The sequence below is a fragment of the Enhydra lutris genome, unplaced genomic scaffold (assembly GCF_002288905.1).
Source record: "Enhydra lutris kenyoni isolate GAN:26980312 unplaced genomic scaffold, ASM228890v2 scaffoldscaffold33, whole genome shotgun sequence".
Classification (NCBI taxonomy): domain Eukaryota; kingdom Metazoa; phylum Chordata; class Mammalia; order Carnivora; family Mustelidae; genus Enhydra; species Enhydra lutris.
In genome coordinates, this window is record NW_019154117.1 from 5964095 (window position 1) to 5987751 (window position 23657).

At 41.4% G+C, this 23657-nt stretch overlaps 1 protein-coding gene across 1 annotated transcript in view; it reads left to right on the forward strand.

Annotated features, from left to right (window-relative positions):
• Positions 1–7707: 7707 nt before the first annotated feature.
• LOC111153641 (GLIS family zinc finger 3) overlaps positions 7708–23657 on the forward strand; it is a 425946-nt gene continuing 409996 nt past the window's right edge. Inside the window, exon 1 of the mRNA XM_022512786.1 lies at positions 7708–8095. Within this exon, the coding sequence (XP_022368494.1) occupies positions 7708–8095 (388 nt within the window). The remainder of the gene's footprint in view (positions 8096–23657) is intronic.

Consider the following 23657-nt stretch of genomic DNA (forward strand, 5'->3'; position numbering starts at 1 on the left):
TCTCTCTCTCTTTCTTGTTTTCTTTTCTTTTCTTTCCTTCCTATAAATATGTTGTCATGTTGCTTAAAGCCTAGTCATTGTTGTGAATGTTCATACTTCTGCAATGATGTCAGTGAACATAATTTAACTTGTGTAAAACTTTTGTCTCTTAACACTAAAAATAGTTTTATCAGTCACTTTTAAGTAATAACTACACTGAAGGAAAGAAATCACTCAGTTATACATGTGATGCGGGACACTTTAATACACTTGAGTATTTGGTTTAATGAGTGTTGAATTAAATTTTATTTCTAGAATCTCCTGTAAGTAGTTATTTATTACCTGTTTGAGAGGATTGTGATCTTTACCTTTGTAAATAGTTATTCATATGGACCAAGTAGTCATCTGTAAATGAAAAATGACAAAGAATGCACTTGGCATTTGCCGTATTTTGCTACATATGTATCTCCTCATGTGAGGCTGGAGGTTATCATGTTTTTGAAAGAAAAGCCAATTACTCTTATATTTCTGAAGAGGCCTTTGTGTCTCAAACCATGGCCGCGCGGAGTTCCCTCTTTGCAATTCAGGTAATTAATTCAGTGGTGACATCATAAGGAATGTGTTCATTTTTCCATCTCAAATTCCTCTTCATTGGATCTGATGGTTAACTCATATTAAGAACACATTTTGAAAAACTCAGTTCTCAAAGGCAGTTATGTGTTAATTGAAACTTATCCCCCGTTAGCATTGTAAGAAGGAGATTCTCTTTCAGGGAAGGTCCTCTCCGTTCTGCAATGAGGAATCACTACAATTGTGGGTCGTTTTGATCTTAAGTCTGTTAGTTGGTTGATTTTTGACGTTTGTAGAGCACAAGTGATTAGTGATATTCATTGAGTCGAATGCACAGTGAAAAGAAAGCAGTGGTAGAATAATAGCTTTGTATTGGTGAATCTTTATGTTTTATAAAGATAAAAATGATGAGCTTTTAGATCCTTTGCTCATTACAGCTGTATTTTGATATTTGTTTTACTTTGGTTCAACACTGTCTATACCTGCACCTTTTCTTTTTGTTAGGTGCCTGGGCATGCTTTTGTAACAGTGGTTTTTATACCTTTTTGACTGTAACTCACCATAGAACCTATTTTTCATCTTACCCAATATACACTATATGCATTGAAGATATACAGACATGTACACTCACAAGTAACTGAAACAAAATAGTACTTAACCATTAATACAGTTGATGTACTCTGGCAGCTTCTACTTTGTTCTAGTCAGTTCTATTTCATTAAAAAACATGTTTTCAATTGAATAATTGATTTCAGTGCCTACCAACAGATTGCAACCAGTGTGAGAAACACTGCTTTAAAAAGAGCCCTTTGTTAAACGTAGATCTAGGAACTTAGGGCCATGCATGGTTACCTTTCTGAACATATCTATGTTTGTCTTAAAAATCTTTTTGGTTCCAAGTACATTCTCATTTTGTGGGATTTCTTACAGTCCTAATTATTCCCCTCACCCTGCCATTTGTGATAGGGTCACAGATTTCTAGAACTTTCTGTACTCATTGATGAGTTAATGATTGAGGCAAAGTAAATGAAACATTTGTAGGTAATTACTACTAAAATTAGTGACATTCGGTAAGCTGGGGGGTGGTCTGAGAGTTGTATAGATGGATTAAAGTATGGCGAGCAGATTCTAAGAGAGGTTACTGAATTTTTAATATTGCCCTCCGGTAGTATTTTCCTGAAGATACGGGATTTCTTTTAGCAGTCTGTAATCACAGCCTTTGTGTGGCAGGTTGTCGATTCTGCTTTGATTTTTGAGTTAGGATTGGCTGACTTAGAGACTAGATTCCTGAATTGGACTTGATCTTTTTCTCCTACTTCTGTCCCTCTTCCCCTTTCCTCTAGCCTTTCTTTCCTTTGTCCATATTTACTACCTGCAGCATTTGGCATATCATAGCCATTAACTTAAATTTAAAAGGGCACTGCCAGATGTTCCCTACTTAGGGAAGATTATTTTCATTGAGAAAATTTTATAAAATATAAAAATAAAAAAATTAAAATGTGTATATCTCTAGATAGCTAAGGGTTGAAATCCACAGCTAAGACAATCAGGAACTCTATTTGATGGGATCCATAATGTGCATTATATTATCTTTTCTGAGTGGTCTTTGAAAGAATGGCCTTGAATCCCTGGAGGGAATAGTGATTTGTCTTCATATTTGTAATTGATATAACTCAGCCCTAAACCTCTTTGATTTGTAAGATTGTATTTTATTGGTGATTATATTGCTTGAATAATGTGTGTACATCTTAGTGTTCAGAATAAGTATGTTAACATTCTTAGCATTGCTGACATCAGACCTGGGCAGTACCTACATGACTGTTTAATCCATACGTGGTAACTACCAGGTGTAGCCTCTGTAGTTTTTGCTTGATGTCCCACTACTGTGGAAGTATCCCACCCAACCCTGTTTCCGTGTAACTTCTGTGTAACATCTGTGAATCTGTCAGTCTCACCAAATAAAGTTATGAAACCACAGAAATGATCAGCTCCACTTTGTTGTGGATTACTTTATCATTACATAGCACACCCCCTTTCAACTTAGAGACATGGTACTGTACACGTCCAGTGCATTTCCTCTATAATACCCTCCTGTTTCACAGGCGCATGTTTGCACTTTCCTCTTGTTAAAATTGCAGACGAATAATTTTGATTTATTGGTTTCATCTAATATAGCCGTGTTTATATTGTTGCCAATAAAATGACTTACACGATTGGTTTTTGTTTATACAATCTTTTCTGAGGAGTCAGTCACCTGTGTTAGGACAAGGTACATTCTGCTGATTAAAATGAACTCCTGGGATCTAAGAACATTCAGCTCTATCTGTCCTTGATTGAATTGCAAAATGTGCTTCACACTGCAGCCGTGCATGAGAATAACTTATATTATCTGTCAATAGGCTTTTCATTTCTATATTCTTCTGGCTACAAAAGCCGTAACTGAGAGAAGCGCAGGGGAATAGCTTGGGCCTATTAATGATGAAGGCAGTGATGTTGAAAAGGCAGTTAATGAAATTATAGAATCATTAACCCGAAGGGAAAAAAATAAAAAGAATCAATAAAAACCCGACTTTAGATGGCTTAGATGTATATAGAAGTAGCAGTTCAGGAGCATTTTTGTTTGCTGACCAGTATTTTGAGTCTCATTTTCAGATTTTCTAAGCAGGGTAAGAAATGCTTGTGGCATAAGGAATGGAAAATGTAACAAAGGCTAAATGTAGCCTAAGGAAATGAAATGATATATGAAAATTAATAATTAACTGGCTCATCAGATGAATTATGACTCTAGATGAGTTTATTAATGATATTTACTAAGAAAGGGCTTTTGGCTGTAAATAGGCATTATGGAACTTGTGTTTTTGGAATTTTCTTGAATGGCTCTAACATTGCTTTTCACTTGTTGGATCTTTTTAAAATCTGAGACATAGCGCCTGGAGCCTTGGGTAGAAGGTAGAGTCATGATTTTGTATTTTGATCAAAATCGTAGCTTTTTCAAAACAGTGAAATTATTAAATGGTTTTATGCCTTAGTTTCCTTAAGAGTTAAGTAATTTCCTTTCTGACCTGACTTACAGGAGCATGTTTTAGGAGTTTGAAAGTGGTCAACAGGAAAGATTTATTAACTTATGCTGACTCATTTAACAGAATGAGCATTTTCATTGTTTGAACAGACAGAGCGTTGAAACTCTAAATGTATCACCATGTCGGATCCAAAGTACCCTAAATTTGTACTTTCAGATGTTCCTTGCATTTTCTTTTTCTTTTTTTTTTTTTTTTTTTTTTTTTTTTTTTTTTTTTTTTTTTTTTTTTTGTTCCTGTTGACAGCTTTGGGTAGGCAGTGGGTGGAGGGTGGAGGAGAAAGTAATTCTGGAGAACTAGAACAATTTTTTTTTTTAAAGAAAGATAGTGTGCTGGCGGAGGAGGGAGGGGCAGAGGGAGGGGGAGAATCTCAAGCAGACTCCCCATGGAGTGTGGAGCCAGATGTGGGGCTTGATCTCATGACCCTGAGATCATGACCTGAGCCAAAATCAAGGGTTGGGTGCTCAACCGATTAGGCACCCCTTGAATAGGTTTTTAAATAGAAAAATGATCTGCCAGTGGAATCCTACCAGTTAGGTTTTGATATTGATTAGTTGTGATTTTGTTTTTTGGCAAAGTGTAGGCAAATTTTATCCCGAGGTCCATTTATTAAGGTAAGTGTTGTCTTACAACACACTGCTGAGGTGAGAACCTCCTATCAGCTCTTGGTTTGGTGGAGTGGATGAAGATTACTATTTTTGCTTCCATGTCTGCTCTGTCCTCTTGATTTAAGTGCCATAGATATAAAATCTACAGGTTTATCTTTGATCACCTTAAGTGGGTATTTTTGATAATCTTCCTTATCTTGATTATCTGGGGGATCAGAATTTCAAGAGACTGTATTGCTTATTGTCAACTTCCTCGTTTTATGGATGAAATCTGTAAGCCCAGGGAAGTTATAAATGATTTGCTAGAAGTAGAACTCAGGTGTCCTGGCACTCTGACTCAGTAAGGATGAGTCTTCCTGAAAAGTTAGCAGTTTGTTCCTTTTTTGTTACACGTGGACTTAGGATTATAAATGATCACAGGGCCTTGCTAAAAAGTATAAAAGTACTATAATACTGACAGAAAAAATTGATTTTTAAATTCTGGTTTCTAATGCTTGAAATATCTGTTGGCATAATTAATGTAAAAACTGGGTTATTAGTCATATTTTCGCATAGAGTTTATTTTATTTTTGTCTTGAGGCTGGTGTTCTTAGCCTGTATGCCATTGCCTTACTGGTGTTTCTTTATGGCATTAATCACTTTACTTTCTGGTTTCGCCTTTTTAGTGATAAAATTTAAATGCATTTTTGTTATTGTTGTTACGTTACCTAAAGCTATTTAAAACAGGAGTGCAGTTTATAAATAAAATAAAATAAAATAAAAGTCCAGTTTGACAGGCTGGTATGAGTGTCTGATACTTAATTAACTTCTCTGCATGTTAATTATTTTTCTTGCAGACTCACCCTCTTAATGATCTAACCTAATGCTAAGTACCTACTTACGTCTTTTCATCCAGATTTTTGCTTGTATGTGATCTTGCTGACAAAAAGGACTCCTTTGTTTTAAAAAACCTGTAAGTGGGCATACTCTACAAATCTACAGACACTTGTCTCACGGACTCAGGGTGACTCATAGTGCCAGTCATGTTGGATGATTCCTCATTTTCAGCAAATTGCCAATCCAGCACATATACTTAATTATTTATTTTGGTTGGTGCTGAATAAGTGGTCTCTTCTGCAAGGTTCAGAGTACTTGGAAAACACAGTTTTATGAATGTGTGGAGAATAGATGGGAAACATCCTCTGGCAAAGCACAGAGACATGTAATGATTGTTGTTCGTAGCCAACCCACAACTCAGCAGACCTGCTGATAATACACTGGAGTTCCTTTTTCTTTCTTTTTCTTTTTTACACTGGAGTTCTTAAATGGACATAGCCGCGAAGGCATTGGGATTTTTGATACTAGGGTTCACTTCTTAATGTTCCATGAAACAACTTAAGCTTAAAACATAGGGCACCTGGGTGGCTCACTTGGTTAGGCAACTGCCTTTGGCTCAGGTCATGATCCTAGAATCCCAGGATTGGGTCCCACATCCGGCTCTTTGCTTAGTGGGGAGTTTGCCTTCTCCTGACCCTCCCCATCTCGTGCTCTCTCTCTCAAATAAATAAATAAAATCTTTAAAAAAAAAGCTTAAAACATGAAAAAAGCTTCAAGCATAAAACAAACCTTATCAGGTTTGGCTGAGCTGGGTTTCCTTGTCCATTCTTGGTGACGGTAGTGGAGAGAAGGGCAGGAGCCGGACCTCAGAGCATTTCTTAGGACTGGATGGCATGGCAGTATGAAATACGACAGACCAGTAGAATTCTTTTTTTTTTTTTCTAAATATTTTATTTATTTATTTGACAGAGAGAGGGAGATCACAAGTCAGCAGAGAGGCAGACAGAGAGAGGGGGAAGCAGGCTCCCCGCCGAGCAGAGAGCCCGATGCGGGGCTCGATCCCAGGACCCTGGGATCATGACCTGAGCTGAAGGCAGAGGCTTTAACCCACTGAGCCACCCAGGCGCCCCGCAGACCGGTAGAATTCTTAATAAAGTAGAGAATTGGCAAAGATGAGGAAAACATTCCAAATGTTATATTGTTAGTAATTTTTGAAGTTTCTCAACATTCGGGCACACAGAGTAAACTTTGCAGAGGGCAGAGTGAGTGCTTGATTTTTGATTTTCTAAAAGGATAAAGAAGAAGAAAAAAAAAACCCTCTTCACAGAGAGTTTTCCCTCTGTGCTGTTCTGTCCCTAATGTCGAATGGAGCCATTTGCTTGGGAGCTGGCTGGGAATAATTGTCTAAGACACGGAGTGGATCATACAGACAAAGTAGGAATCATCCAGCTGAGAATATCTGACCACTTGCTGCTTTGCACTCAGTCATCTCTCCTGTATTTGTTCAGCTTTGGCTTCTTTTCATGACTATCATATCTGTGCAAAAGAATACAAAGTGTGACTTTGTCAATCATTTGCAATAGTGGTGCTTAGTCACCTCGAGTCTGTATATGTTTTGGGGAGCTGTTGGTTAAGGGAGGGAAGAACTTTCCTGAAGATTTGTAACCAGGGAGTACTGACATTATGTCCTGTGGTCGTATCAGTGCTGTTGGTTCTCTCTTCGCCACTTGAGGAACGGGGTGCTGGGATGGCAGACGGAGCTACGTTTGTGGAACCATGGTTGATTTACTGTGTGTGGTGTATGGTGAACACACTTACCTTTAGAAGGGCTCTTCTTGCAGGATGCTTTCCATAAAGTGTTTTGCACAGACTTTTCCTTCTCTAGGATCTTGGTAGAAGGTGAGAGTATTGTCATGTTGATTCTGTTTCCATCCCCGTAACTCAGAATCCTTAGGGAACCAAGACTCCGATGCTGCTGTGAGTGTTTGGATATATGGGTCCATGATGTCTTTGCGAGAGTCCCAGACTCCTGTTTTTATCTTTTGTAAGCCTAGGGACTGAAAACTTTGCTCTTATGGTAAAAATCAGACGTGGTTTAATATCCTCATAATCTCATGTAGAGGCCTTATTAGCCTTTTGCTTGTTTACTGAAAATTTTGGAGCATTGGTCTCAGAGATCACAGAGGTAATGCTTTGGGTTTCCCAAGACTCACTGTAGCAAAAGTGAACTAGTATGGACAGATCCTCTATGGAGCAAAGTAAGTTTCATTTTGCAAGCTGGCACCAGTTGATTGGTCGTGGTTGCCAAGAGCACTGTATTGAGAAGGGCTCAGTGGCAAACAAAACAATACAGTGATCCATAATCCACGTCTACCATGAATGCAGAAGGGGAGAGGGCCTGCCAGTGACCCATGTGTTTGATGACCCCGCTTTACGTAAAAGGCCGTTTTGCTAAGAGTGCTTCTTTTCTTCCTATGAATGCTACACAGGTTGAAAACTCACTGTTACCTATTTTCATTTTTACTTTTAAAAATGCCTGCATTTATTTTTTTAAACAGGCTAATATCCCACACCATGGATAACTTATTGGACTTTGCCTGAAAGGAGTCATTAGTGACATTGGATATTTGACCATCCTGGCCACAGGTTTTTTCAGAATGAATGGAAGGTCATGCAGCATGAGTCTCCACCGGACATCAGGAACCCCACAGGGGCCCGGGATGGTCAGTGGCCAACACATTCCTCCCATCCGAGCCCACTCTGGGACTCCTGGTCCCTCGTCCTGTGGCAGCACAGCGAGCCCTGCCCTTGGAAGCCTTGCTAACAGCCTCCATCTCAAGATGCCCTCAGGAGGAGGGACGGCTCCTCAGAGCAACATGGCCGAGAGCCCCCTCCATCTGCCTGCCTTGAGCCCCAGGAGACAAGTGCTCACCAATGGGAAGCCACGATTCCAGGTCACCCAGGCTGGAGGCATGTCAGGGCCACACACTTTAAAGCCAAAGCAGCAGGAGTTTGGAAGTCCTTTTCCTCCAAATCCTGGGAAAGGTAGGATTGTCTTTCTGGGATCTTTTAAAAGTGGAAACGATTTTTTTTCTCCTTTCCAGATTTTTCTCTGCCAGCAAATCTTATGGAAAACTACAGGATTGAATGTCAGGGACAAAGCTGATGGTGTCACGATGATCTGTAGCTTCCCTGCTGAGGGGTGGATGTGTAGGTGCATGGGAAGGGGAGGAGGCCACAGTGATAAACGTGATACCTCGTAGAACTGTGAAGAAGGGTAAAAGGCGAGACAGGGAGCTCAGAAACAGGGAGTGAGGGTGCGTGATGGTAGAGGCAGGGAAGAGCTGCTGTAGCAAGTCTCCACCCTCGAGATGCACAGAGGGAATGGATTCCCTGGGTCACGGTGGACAGGGGTGGCCAGAGCTGTCAGCATGCATGTTGGTGCCAGAAGAAAGGTTTGGAAAGAAAAGGATAAAAAGGGAGAAAGCTTAACAGCCAATGAAGTGAGGACTTAGTACATAGAAATGATAAAAAATTATTCTAAGAGCAGATCCCTTAAGTGTTGTAATACAGCTGGTGACAAGAGGGGAGGAAGCTAGAAGAGAATAATGAAAGGATGTATTTTGGGGTTTGTAGAGAACTAGACACTTGGTTAATTTGAAATGCGGAGAGAGAGTGTGTGCTTTTAATTCAGTAGTGTTTGAATAATGTAAATTTTAAATCATGAATAATTGTTAGAGAATAGCAAATTAGGTGAACGGCACACTCTGTAGAAACTGATGTTGACTTAATGGGTGATAGTGCACATGCAATGTATGTTTGGGCTAGAAAAAGGGAGAGTATGTACCTCATGTGAAATAATAGCTTTGTTATGTAAAATAGAACAATTCTATATGCCCTTAGGTATTTTTAGCATCTGGTTTTAAATGTTTATATTAAGCGTGTACACTACTAAATAAGATTATTAGCAGCTTGAATAGCCATTCACCCAGTTAACTCATAACTCACCCACCCAGTTCAGGTGAATAATTATTTGTATCCTTAAAGTTGTTTTAGTGTCTTTGTATTCCTCTGCATGGTGTAAATGGGCAGATTAAGAAAAAACCCTAAACTATACAACCTTAAAGTATAAGAAACTATATATGTAGCTTTTTTCTTTTCTTATCTATTTTTCTTGGTTTAGGTTTGGTTTTAGGTTGCTTTATTTCCTACACCTACTGATATTTAGTGTATGTATAGGAAAAACTTTCCCTGGGGGCACATCCAAGACGGCTGCGTCATTGTCAGGTTGCTGCGTCCATGGTAAGGCAAACTGTGATGTCGAGCTCGTGTGTTTGGATTTTCAGGGGCGGAGGCCCAGTAAAGTCTTGCAGCTCCTGCTTGTCTAATAAACTGCATGTAGCTTGCTTTCATTACATATACTTGCGTTGAATCCTGGCTGGCATTATTAATGCTGATAATATAATAACTTCTTATTATTATGTCCTAACTGGGCATGCGTCAGCTACTGTATTGAGTGCTTCCAATGTAAAATCTCAGTTATCCCTCGCGGCAACCCCGAGTTGTTTGCTAGTGTTGATTAACTGATAAAGGAGCTAAGTTCTAGAAAGAATAAATAACTTCAGCATTGCCATCGGTAAGGAGGTTGGGGATATTACTTTGATGGTGACCAGAAGTGGTTATAATTATATTCATAGCTAAAAAAAAAAATAGTTTCCAGTAATTCAGGGATAGTGAACTGTCAGGGTTAATACATCTTGGAACTCTTGTAAAAATTAGTGCTGTCCCCTGGTTCTTCTTTTTTCAACTTTCTGGCTCCTTGCTCAGCTTCCAAGCTTACCATGCCTGTTCTGGATCTGCAGGGTTGGGGTATGCTTGAGCTTGGATTAGGGATTGAGGATAACTGTATTATTATCCCCTCTAGCCTTGGAGCTTGGCTACCGCTCTGGATGATGCCAGCAGTGGCTGAATGTGCCCCTTTCAGGTCTTGGTTGACAGTTCCTAAGCTAAGCCAATAACTGGTTAAGAATGGTGATCTAGGACTGTTTGAACTTCATCTAATCATTTACTCAGCGGATAATTATTGAGGATGTATTAAAGGTGAGCCCCTGTTCTGGGGATACAGTAGCTAATAAAACATAGTCCTGGCCCTCAAGGAGTTAGGAGAATTCAGACAAATAAACGGGCAGTTAAAATAAAACACAGTTAGGGACGCCTGGGTGGCTCAGTTGGTTAGGCGGCTGCCTTCAGCTCGGGTCATGATCCCAGCTTCCTGGGATGGAGTCCCGCATCGGGCTCCCTGCTCGGCGGGGAGCCTGCTTCTCCCTCTGCCTCTGCCTGCCACTCTGTCTGCCTGTGCTCACTCTCTCTGACAAATAAATAAATAAAATCTTAAGAAAAAAAAAACACAGTTAAAGCTCTGATAGGGATACACTGACAGCAGTAGGGCAACATTTGGAGGGTTCCCAGCCCATGCTTGATAAATGGATCCAGGAGGAGAGTAGGATATCTGGGCAGACACCTGAAGGATAAGGAGCTAGCCTTGCAATCATGCAAATTGTATGTCTGAGTGTGTTGGAGGGGAGAGAGGAGGCTGTCTCGAACTTGTTCTGGATAGACAGAAAATCACCCTCAAAACCTGAAGGGGAGAGATCATGGTGTGTTTCATTAATTTCTGCCTGATTCCACACTGGGGGTGTAGAGACTGTGGTTAGAGACAAGACTGGGGAAGAATAAATAGAGGCCAGATAAAGGTTATGGAGGAGGTGACAAGGAGTTTGGACCTATCTTGAGTACATTGGTACATTGGTGAGCTGTGTAAGGGTTTGACCTTGGGGATCGTGTGATGTGATGATATGATAAACTTGAAGGTGACCTCTCTCTGAGGCTTTTGTCATGAATTACTGACAGTGCCCTGAGCCCAGGATAGGTACCAAACCACCTGTGACTGTGGGTGTTATTAGTTAGGGCTCTCTGGAGAAACAGAACCAACAGGAAATGTATCTGTGCCTGAATGTGACCCATCCCTTGTTCATAACCTGTGTCTGAATAGATTACAGAGGCTGACAGTTCCCAAGACACGGGAGACGGGTTAGCAAGCTGAAGACCCAGGCTTGCTGATGGTGTAGGTCTAGTCTGAGTCTGAAGGCCTGGAACGAGGAGAGGCAGTGGTTTGTAATTCCCTTATGAAAGACAGCAGCTTTGAGACCCAGGACGAAACGATGCTTCAGTTTGAGTTCAGAGGCAGGAAAAAAACTGATATCCCAGTTTGTAAGCAGTCATTTAGGGAGGGATTCTTTCTTGCTTGCTGGAAGGTCAGCCTTTCGTTCCCTTCAGGCCTTCAGCTGTTGGGGTGAGGCCTATACACATTAGGAAGAGTAATCTGTTTTACTCAGTCTACTGATTGAATGTAAATCTCATCTGAAAACCCTCACAGAAACACCCGGAAAGGTATTGAGTCAAATATCTGGGCACCTCATGAGCCACTCAAGTTGATGTATAACACCAACCATCACAGTGTGTGTGTGGGGGTACCATTGCTTTGGGGCCAAGCACAGTTTACATGGTGGTGAAGAAAATACATTTTCTAAGCCTTGAGGGTCATTATGCCATCTCTCAGGAATCCAGAGGAACTGTGTACAGGAAATACATCATTTAAGGACTGCCACACAGATATCTGACTTAAAGACTGGAGAACTGGACAGATCTCCAGTGGGAGCCTCATGAGAGATAGAAATTTAATTGTAGTGTTTATGTTAATTAAGGATTGAGTTCTACTCAACTAAAAGCTAAAAAAACAAGTGACTTTCACATTGTGGAGCATGGTTGTCGAATAGTGTGCCAGGGACACTGGAGTACCATAGAAAACTCAGGGGGAACCATGGGATAATTTTAATTTTGAAGCCACAGAAGTATTTGTGGCATCCTTTGGGCAAACTATTAGCTTAAGGAGGTTCACAGTTTCAACATGAAATTGTACTATATCCTTTTAGTGATGTCATATTCGCTTTCAGTAGCTGTGATAAAAAAGCTAGTACTCTGTAGGCCAAAAGGTGGAAGCAACCCAAGTGTAGGCAGATGAGTGGATAAAGAATATGTATGTCTTATACCTATCGTGGAATAGTATGCAGCCTTGAAAAGGAAGGAAACTCTGAAATATGCTACAATATGGATGAACCTGGAAGACATTATGCTGAGTCAATTATGCCTGGCACAAAGGGACAGATATTGTATGATTCCTCTTATACAAGGTTCCTATAACAGTGAAATCATAAAGACAAAAAGTAAAATGGTGTTTGCTGTGGACGGGAGGAAGGGGAGCATGCTAAGTTAGAGTTGAGTTGGTACAGAGTGTCAGTTTGGGAAGATGAAAGAGTTCTGGAGATGCATGGTGGTGATGGTTGCCCAGCAGTGTGAATGTACTTAATATACACTTAAAAATAGTTAAGATTGGGGGTGTCTGGCTGGCTCAGTTGGCGGAGTGTGTGACTCTTGATCTCGGGGTCCTGAGTTCAAGCCCCACATGGGGTATAGAAATTACTTCAATAAATAAATAAACTAAGATAAAAAAATTGGATAAGATGCTAAATTTTATGTTATGTGTATTTTATCACAATAATAGAGACAAGCAAGTTCTAAGTGAAAATCAGCATGGAATGGGAGCTGAGGTGGTAGTATTCAATCTGATTCCAAGAACTGAAGTAGTAGAGGGCACAGTTAGAATGCATATCCCACCAGGAAGACCGGTTATTTAAGAATGAAATTAAAATACTTTTATTCTTAATTTATGTATATTATTTTTTTCAAACAGCTAATAGGTTGTTGGTACATAAATACTATTAACTTGTTGGCACTGAAGTACTTAATAAAAGGTAGTGTTAGTTGTTTCTTTTGGCCTAGGGGCACCATGAAAAAATTACTGAGACGCTAAGAATGCCATGAACTGAGAACGTCACAGGAGTTAATTTTTCTTACACAAAGAGCAGCCCAGGGTCGGAGATGCTGCTAATGGTTAGAAGCTCAGGGATGTCAGGTCCACGGGCATGGAGCTTCCCTTTGCATTTCCACAGCTCCTGATCCTGCTGTGGTGTCTGTCTTCTGAAGAAGACTGAAGGAGGAAGGACTAAAGGCAGAAGGATGAAAGGGACAACTCCCTCCAAATCAACCTTCTTTAATTGGCTTTCCCAGGAGCTCCACCCAACTATCCCTACTTAGTCAGTCGTACATAACTTACTTATAAATAAAACTCGTTCTTAGTTCCTGAATTTATCTTTATAAAAAAAGCTAGATTTTATCTTATTTTGTATTATGTTCTATTATATTTTATTTCACTTTTTAGCATTTGCTACCTTTTTCTCTCTCAAGGAAGTCAAACCACGTGTGAGTAAGTTGCAGACATTCTGACCCTTCACCCCTAAATTGCTAAGCAGGTGTCTTTCATGTTGTACAGCTGGGATGCATGAATCATAACCAAGGAATTTACCTGTGATACAACCGTATTGATTATATAGAGTTATATCTTAAAATATAATACATATTTAAATTCATAATCAAATTATTTTTTATATTATTATTTTATATATTTTTTCTTTTTTTTAAAAAAGATTTTATTTATTTATTTGACAGACAGAGATCACAAGTAGACAGAGAGGCAGGCAGAGAGAGAGGGGGAGGCAGGCTCCCTGCTGAGCAGAGAGCCCGATGTGGGGCTCGATCCCAGGACCCCGGATCATGACCTGAGCCAAAGGCAGAGGCTTTGACCCACTGAGCCACTCTGGCACCCTGATATTATTATTTTATATTTTATTTTACTTATCATACTGTTTTCCTCCCACTTATAGCCCACATGTCCTCTGTAGCTATTCTTTTCTTTTGATTCAGGATCCAGTCAAGAACCCTGCATTACAGGGCACCGGGGTGGCTCAGTGGATTAAGTGCCCAATTCTTGATCTCGGCTCAGGTCTTGATCTCACGGTTGTGGGTTTGAGCACCATGTTGGGCTCCACATTGCGCATGGAGCCTACTTTAAAAAAAAGGGAAAAAAAAGAACTAAAGAACCCTACCTTATGTTTGGTTGTCGTGTCTCCTTAGTCTCCTTTTTTCTAGAGTGGCCCTCTACCCCTGTCGTTTCTTTGTGTTTCTTGACAAAATATGTTGATATTTTGGAGTTCGGGTTAGTTGTCTTGTCTCACAACTGGGTTCATCTGATCATTTCCTCCTGATTTGGTTTGGGTTAAATGTTTTTGACAGGAGTACCGTGTAGGTTATTTGTGGATTATATATACTGGGAGCACTGAATGCTCATTTGTCGCGGTGTTTGTGGTGCTGCTTTTGATCATCTGGCGAAGGTGGTGTCCCCAGGATCTCTGCACTGTGGACTCTTTCCCTTTCAAAATTCATACATAATCTTATGCAGATATATTGTTCTCCATCAATGATGCCTGTGTGAATCAGTTACTACATTATTAACTGCGTAACAGTGGTTTTCTCATTCCAGTATTCCTTCTGCGTTTAGTAGTTGGTATTCTTCTGGAAAGAGGAACTTGTTTTTCTCCTTTTTTTTTTGGAGAATCACTACAGACCTCAGATATTCTTTTTAAAAAGTCCCTGTGCCAAAATTCATTACCATCACTGATCTTTTCGATGCTGACATTGTCCCAGATTTGGCAGGTGGGAGCCTCTTCAAGCCAGCCCTGATGCCCTTCGCTATGTTCCCATGAAGCACTTCCTTGCTTTCACACAGAACAAGATACTCCAGGCCCACTAAGTACTTCCCTGCCCCGGACCTGGAATCAGCCATTTTTCAAAAACACTTGGTTCCCTTCTGGTGGGAAATATTTGGAAAACCGGATGAAAGCATGTTTGTATTGACTCTGGGGTGTCTTTACCTCTAGGCCCTGTGTGTGGACAGAGTTAGGAAATATATCAGAAGGTGGTGTGTTCCTGTTGAAACATGGCATTACAGAGTTCTTCCTCACACTTCCTCATTGCACACGTGGTAGTGGGATGCTTGGTTCTCAGCAATGTCAGTGTATTTGTTTATGGGCTCTGTCCTACAATGAGGAGTTACTTAGAGCTTTACATTTCTAAGATAGCAGAAATTAGTTTTAGAAATGATTTTTTACTACATATAAATTTTTCATGTACCGAGATGAGAATGTTTGTGTTTATCTGAGTCACCAAGTGAGCTTGGACCGTGTTCCACCGTGGGCAACTTCCAGGCCCTGCCAGGCCCTCAGTTATATTGTACCAAGAATGGCATTTCTCTCTACTTCCTGTTCAGCAGTTATGAATTGTAATTAGACTGGCAGAAATGCATTTTTCAAAGCATCTGGGAAATCAGTTTTATGATCCCCACTTTAAGCACATTTGACACAGCTATTTAAATATTTAAGACAATTCCACATTTGCAGTACCCGTAGGACTGTCTAATTGGGAAGATTTTCATTGTTAAAGGTTTTTTATTTTACTTTAGGGCCTCTGACATTTTTTGTTGGGCTCCGCTGTCCTTGGAGACAAAGGGAGTTAGTTATTCATTAGCGCTTGTGGGTTATTCATTATTGTTGGTCAGAAAAAGCAGAATAATATCAACAAAGGACACTAACTAATTGGGATTAAAAAACTCTTTTGTATAACTTAAGGCTGGTGTCTCTTGTAAAGACCTGGTTTTAAAAAAACAATGTGCTGTGTGAACCTGGGGGGTCTAGAAACTAAGTGTACTTTAAATAATACATCAAGTTTTGTTTTGATTTTTTACTGTTTGTGGTTTGCTAATTCAGTGGGCTATAACCTGGAGCTTAGACTAGAGCTTGCTTCCCTAGTGGGTCAGCTAGCTTCAAACCCCCCCACCCCCGCCGCCACTGCCACATTCTAAATTTTAAAACACTGTCACTGATTTAGAATGTTACTTTCCTATAATCATTTCTTTACTTATGCTTATTTCTGGACAAACAGACAATGAAAAAAAAATTGGCTAACACCAGTCAGTAAACTGTGTTGAATGTTGTCATATTAGCACTGGAGCAGGAATAGCGACTGGGATCTCACGTTTTTGAAGAGAAGCAGTTACTGTATTAGCTAATGAAAGTTGCGGCAAAATATTTGGTTACCTTTTTTTTCCACTTCAGCTTCTTAATCATTTTTATTTCCTTGCACTTCCAATGTGGCTTCCTGCAGAATTAGAGCAAATAAAGTTAATATTCCATAAAGTGTTCCAAAAATAACCAGTCGGAGACCGAAGGCATCATTCCAGTTGAGGTAGCCAGAGTTCTCATTTGGTCTCGCCAACAAAGCAGGTGAAACACGGTGTTTGCTTTTGTTTACTCTTTGGGCTCCACGGGCTACCCTTCGTGCGATGCACGGATGCAGCGTGTAGGTGACTGTCCACCTGTAAAAGAACATATTCCTTTAGCGCTCTCTGCCCCCTAGACACGCCTCACGTACTGTAGAACACCAGGCTGGAAGGTACCATCCACTCGTCACCTGTAGCATTTTCTTAGACTGTTAAAGAGCAGCAGCTTCGGACTTGCACAGAGCTCTGTAGTTCACAAACTTGCATATTGTCTTCTGTGACTGGATCAAAGGTTCCATCCGAGGAGGCTGGGCAAGTGTGATTGGCCCTATTTTAACCAACTGAGCCACCCAGGCGTCCCAAAATTTTTTTAAAGATTTTATTTATTTGTCAGAGTGAGCACAGGCAGACAGAGTGGCAGGCATGATTGGCCCTATTTTAGGGACTGAGAGACTGAGGCTCAGTTTGCTGGAGATATCATTCTCCGTATTCCACGTGGGTTGACTCAGAGTGGGACTCCAGTCTGACAGCTCCTGCTGTGGGGGTTCTGAGAAGCCTTGTCCCCTTTTTTCCTTAGAGGTCACAGTTGCTGCCATTCCGGAATGAGGATGCATACTGTTCAGCTGCTGCGTCCATCCATGAGCTGAGGAAATGGGCCCTTGCTCCTGTTTTGGAAAATTGGACTTGACAATTTCCAGTAACAGGCCCTTCTGAGCAGAGAGAGCAGTGTCTGCCTGGGCAGGAATGAGGGGCCCCCCGTGTGACACGAGTGTGTGCAGAAGTAGCTTTGCACACCTCTGTTTATGACGTCTTTAGACCTGGGCAGGAGGGTATCATGAATATGAATAGATTTGGTACTTCTGACCCATCAAATTTTAAGGAAACAATGGATAGTGACTTGTATTTAATACCTATTTTAATGGCTGCCTTATTTGAATAATGAAATAGAAGGCTGGTAATTGGCTCTGACATAATAAACAAGTTAAAAAATGAGACCTGTTGTAGGAGCTTGTTAGTCAGGGATAGGCTGAGGCCAGCAGCTGTGGCGTCCTTGAGGAGCTGGTTAGAGATGCACGGTCTCAGGGCCATTCCAGACCGACTTATTCAGATTGTGTCTTTTAACGAGATGCTCGGCACAAGGCCACCTTCTTGGCTGTGTGAGCAGTGACTGTACGGGGTCTTGTGCTCAGAAGCAGTGCTCTGTGCTTGGGGTGTCATGCTCTGGAGTTGCTGTCTTGACATTCTTACTGATTTTGTCTTCGGACCTGTGTATTGTAAAGGAAATCTGATGGGCCCCTGGAGCATGTGCGGGGTGCTTGGAGATTCCGTTCGTGTCCCCCATCCTGCTACGATAGTTACTGGCTCTTCTGTCCCTGCCCAGTATCTCCTGCTGCCTTCTGCCTCCTCCACTGGGGACTTGGGCATGAATGTGGGGAGGTCAGGGTAGGGTGCGTGTGCTGTGTGTGTCCAGTCCCATGTGAGGTTCACAGCATCTTTGAGAGTCTGCGCTTACCCTGTAAGTATCCCCATGGGGAAGGAGCCCAGTGGTAAATAGCAAATTACAAAAAACACCGCAGCCCATCATGAGGAAGACCAGAGAAGAATGAAAAATGTTTTTCTTCTGCTTTTTGAACAAGGGACCCAACATTTTCATTTTCATTGGTCCTTGCAAATTATGTAGCTGACCTTGTAAGTACCTGCTGAAATCTGAGAAACACTGGTATGGGAGGAAGAAGGTGGCCACTGGATTCAGAAGACTCACTCCCGGGCGCCTGGGTGGCTCAGTGGGTTAAGCCGCTGCCTTCGGCTCAGGTCATGATCTCAGGGTCCTGGGATCGAGTCCCGCATCGGGCTCTCTGCTCAGCGGGGAGCCTGCTTCCCTCTCTCTCTCTCTCTCTGCCTGCCTCTCCGTCTACTTGTGATCTCTCTCTATCAAATAAATAAATAAAAATCTTTAAAAAAAAAAAAAAAAGAAGACTCACTCCCAGTTCAAGCACTCCCGGTGTGTGACCTTCCCTGCCTTGGTTTCTTCATGTGTAAAATGGGGAGGGGGTAATGTTTTGTCCCTCTTTCCAATTGGGCAGGGTCTAGGTGAAAGGCAGACCCAGCCACATAACCTTGAGTAGCAGTCATCTTTGGCTTTAGCTTCATGATGCTGATGAACAAAGCTAGACATTCTAGGCAGGGCCCCAAGGAAAGAAGACCTAGAACTGGTCTTCACATCCATGTTAGTGGGTGGAAAGTAAGGGTCAAGCCACCGAGGCAGGCAAGTTCTGGGGCTTGGGTGGTTACAAGGTGAGCTTCAGAGAACTGGGGGGGAGCTAATGCGTTGGCTTTCCGGGTGGCCACCCGGTTGTGTGACAGCAGCAGGAGCACAGGACATGGTGAAGCAGAAAATGGTGTCTGCTTTGGAGAGTTAAATTCGATGGCAAATGGGGGAGTGCATTTTATACTGTCTGGCGCCAGAGGCATGTTGAGTCGTGTAGTTCCTTCATTGTAAGTCTGTGCTGGGCAGTGTGGGTCTCCGTAAACCACAGCAGCCGCTGCTGGGCAGGACGGCCTGCACCTCTGCTCGCCCTGCCACGCGTCCTGTGAAACACAGTCATAGCTCCCAAGGCGGGCGTGTATGAAAAGCTACTTGCCGTGTAGACACGGAGACCTGAGTGCGCTCTAGTTTCAGTTTGCTTCAGAGGCAAGACAGAAAACACTTAAATCCTAACAAACTGCTGTAAACAGACATTGATGTGAAACAACACATTTTAAAAGTGTATCTTTCACCTAAAGATTTTACTTTAAGGTGATCCTAGAATTTATTATCCAGACCAGGACACTTTCAAGAGTGAAATGGGGCCCTATTAATAATGATGCCCAGAGCTATCCCGGATGAGCTGGAGTGCAGGACCCCCCTACATTTAGGGCGAAGTTTAATTACATTTGGATTCAGAATCTTACCCAGCTTCTTTAAGGTGAAGTAGTCCAACCTCCTTGACAAGATTAGACCCAGAGAAGTTAATAGCAAAATTATTTCTTAGAGCCATTGAGTGATTATTAGTATATTATTAAGTAGAATGCATTCATTCCTGGTTATTCTAGGGTTGGAAATAAAGAGGCTAATAATTATTTAGCACTTTCCTTTTATTACTGTTCTTAGCTCTATATAAGTTATTTAATCCTTCCCAATCTTAGGAAATATCCCCTTGAAAACACGAGAAAAGAAAGGCTTAGGAAAAATAAGAAACCTGACCAAGAATACGTGGGCATTTTAACCCGTGTCTCACTGACTTCAGAGCCCTATACTTCTGTAGAATGTTGTTTTGTGTTTTGGTTCAGGGTTTGCAGCAAAAGCAAGGTCTTGGCAATTGAGAACGATTTCCTGAAAGACAGTATGTCTACCATAATTTTTACTATGCGTGGTGGTGTAGTGTCCGGTATATATTTATTTTGAAAAATATAGTGAGCTGAAGCAGAAAAACCACTGACACATTGTTGCAGATGTTTGTGTCAATTTGTGTTAAAAGTGCCCCTCCTTGGGCACCTGGGTGGCTCAGTCGGTTAAGCCTCTGCCTTTGGCTCAGGTCATGATCTCAGGGTCCTGGGATCGAGCCCTGCATTGGGCTCTCTGCTCAGCGGGGAGCCTGCTTCCCCCTCTCTCTCCGCCTACCTCTCTGCCTACTTATGATCTCTCTCTCTCTGTCAAATAAATAAATCTTTAAAAAAAAAAAGTGCCCCTCCTCACATGCGTAAGACAGTGGCTTTGGTGGTAGTCAGGTAGGGAATGTGACCTAAAAAAGATAAAGTAATGGCTAACTTTTGAGCCCTTCCTCTGGGCCAGCTGCTGCATTAAACACAGCTACCTGGGTCACACAACTGGAGTGCTATCCAGAAGGCCTTCCACGATGGCCTGGAGCTCAGAATTCCCTTAATTCTCATAACAACCCCATGTGTCTTCTGATCATGAAACCAAGGCTTGGAAGGGTGAGGTCACTTAGCAGCAGTTGCATGGCTAGTATGTGGCAGAGCTGGGAGTTGAATGCAGGCTGTTCACTGTGTTCTATCAGGAAGAAGTAGGGAGCCAGGCTAGAGATGGGGACTTTGTCCTGCAAGAGCGCTGGTTCACCAAGTACCTTGTTCAAGACTCTGGGTTGCGGGTGCCTGTGACCCACTGTGCTAGTTTATGTGAAAGGGTATTTGTTATAAAGAATCTTGGTTACCCAAGGACAGGGTGGACAACCAGATCTTTTGAAGGACTATAAGAACAGGATACTTCCCCATACTTATTCTCCATAGGCAACATGATCTTCTACTTCTGCTTTTCTGTACACATCGCTTCATTTTTTTTCTCCCTACAGATTGCTCTAGGAAGTTTTTTTTTTTTTTTTTTTTTAATTTCTTCTTCTTCTTGTAAGATGAACCACTGAACCATTGACCTGTATAGATTGTGGTGCTTTGCGTGAGATTTCAGTGGAGACCACCACATTTTATAAGGAAATTCATTTTTTAAGGTAATGTAGATCTTCATTTTGGGATGTGGGAATTAAGAAAGAGCATTTAATGGATGATCCATTAAGCCTTTAGGTTTATTTTTATTTAGAGTTCAGTGAAGGGGAGGATTGCCAGGGTTCAGGTACACAGAACCATGATTTCTGTTTGAAACCACATTGAACAACATAGCAATTAGAAGAGGTTTGGCTGTCAGATTAGGAAGTTTTCAGCATATTTTTTTTTTTTCTGGTTGGGTTATATAATCAAAGAACATTGTTATTTGTTTTTGTTTTTGTTTTTGTTTTTTGTTAGAGAAAGAGAGTATGAAAGTGGGGTGTGGGCAAAGGGAGAGGGACAGGGAGAATCCCAAGCAGGTTACATGCTCAGCACAGAGCCTGACGTGGGACTTGATCTTATGACCCTGAGATCATGACATGAACTGAAATCAAAAGTCAGATGCTCAACCAGCCGAGCCGCCCAGGTGCTCTAAAGAGCACTGTGATTTGAATATTCCTGGCTTTTATGTCAGATTTTAATAGGAATCTGCCAAACACAAAACACTTTTAAAATCAATCAATAAGTTAAATTTTTAAAAGTTAGGGTACATGGATTGGGTGTTGAAAACTTTTTTTTTTTTTTTTTTTTTTTTACATATTTGGCTCAGCTAATTTCCTCACTTACCTAAAAGGAAATTCTGTACAATTATCTATTTTATTTTGTAACAGGTAGATTCCAAGATACCTCCCTGTCTACCACCATTCTTGTCTCCCTGGATTCATACTTTCTGTAACAGCCACCCCTTGAGTGTGGGCTGAATATAGTGACTTGCTCATAAGTATGACAAAGATGATGAAATGTCACTTCCGTTACTAGATTACAAAAGATATGACTTCGGTCTTGCTGTGAGACTCGCTGTCTCCTTGGTTTTATGCTTTGATAAAGCATCCTGCCATGTTGGGAAGGCCCACGTAGCAAGTGACTGAGGGAGGCAGCTGACCAACAGACAGCGAGGAACCAAAGGCCTCAGTCCAGCAACCTTCCAGAAACTGAATTCTGCCAACAACCCCATGAGTGTTAAAGCAGAGCTTCCCCAGTTGAGCCTTCACCTGTAGCTGACATCTTGATGGCAGCCCTGTGAGGGACTCTGATCAGAGGACCCACTCAGCCATGTGCAGATTCCTGACCCACAGAGACTGAGATAATACAGTTGGCCCTCGAATAACATGGGTTTGAGCTGTGCAGGTCTACTTAAACAAAGGTTTTTACATTACAGTATTATAAATGTATTTTCTCTTCCTTATGAGTTTCCTAATGGCATATTCTTTCCTCTAGTTTACTTTATTTTAAGGACACAGTATACAATATATATAACATAAAAATATATGTTCATCAACTTTTGTTATTGGTAAGGCTTTTTCAGGTCCACAGTAGGCTGATTAGTGGTTACGTTTTGGGGGAGTCAGTAGTTAAATATGCAGATTTTTGACTGTGCAAGGTGTCAGGACCCCTAACCTCTGCATTGTTCAGGAGTCAACTGTACATATGTTGTTTTAAGCCACTAATTTGGTGGTAGTTTGTTATGTAGCAGCAGGTATCTAATGCAGTTATCATCTTGGCTTTTCTCTCTTTCTAGGCATACTAGGAAATGAGGCAAAATCTAAGAACAGCTTATGTCAAAGGCTATATGGTATGCCAGACATGGTGATAGACTTTAAGATTCAGGAAGGCCAACTTGTAAAGCCCTTTTTATTACTTCCATTTTGCAAATGTGAGCATCAACACTCAAAGAAGTGAAGTTACTTGTCCAAGTTGACATGACTCATAAGAGAGGCAGAATCAGGGGCGCCTGGGTGGCTCAGTGGGTTGGGCCACTGCCTTCGGCTCAGGTCATGATCTCAGGGTCCTGGGATCGAGCCCCGCATCGGGCTCTCTGCTCGGCGGGGAGCCTGCTTCCTCCTCTCTCTCTGCCTGCCTCTCTGCCTGCTTGTGATCTCTGTCTGTCAAATAAATAAATTAAAAAAAAAATGTTTAAAAAAAAAAAAAAAGAGAGAGGCAGAATCAGGGTTTTGGATGCTGGTCTACCTTCCTATGGTGCTCCTGTTCCTTCCATGCATCTGATCAACTTCTGTAAGCCATTACAAACAAGGATGTGGCAGTTTTGCCTAGAAAAAGGTTTACATAAAGCCCATTCATCTTCAGGCATTCATCAAACACCTTCTGTGGGCTTCCTGCCAGGCCTCACTCTCTCTTCCTTCTCAGTGGTGTGTTCCCTTTTGCTGTTCTCATCCTTCTTTCCCATCTAAACGAGTGTTTTACAGCCCTATTTTTTTGTTTGTTTGTTTTTTAAAGATGTGTTTATTTATTTTAGAGAGACAGAGAGGGAGTGCGTGAGCACTTGTAGGGAGGGGGCAGAGGGAGAGAATCTCAGGCAGACCCCACTTTGAGCGCAGAGCCTGACACAGGGCTTGATCTCACGACACTGAGATCATGACCTGAGCCAAAATCATGAGTCGGATGCTTAACCAACGGAGCCACACAGGTGCCCCAACAGTCCTGTTTCTTTATTGCCCTCTCTATTATTCTCAAACAAAATTTGTAGATAATATTATCTACCTATGCATGTAATTTTAAAAAGTCAATATAATTTCATAACTGAGATACAAGGAAAAAAAAGAACATGATTCATAATAAATATGGATTTAAATATGACAGTGTTTCAGGATAACTATGCCAGAAGACATAAGGAAGGAGTCAGGTAAGTTTGCACCTAAATGTGGATTTAGCTCAAACTCTGATGATTCAGAATTGTATTTGTGGTGGCTCAGGTATCTAGTT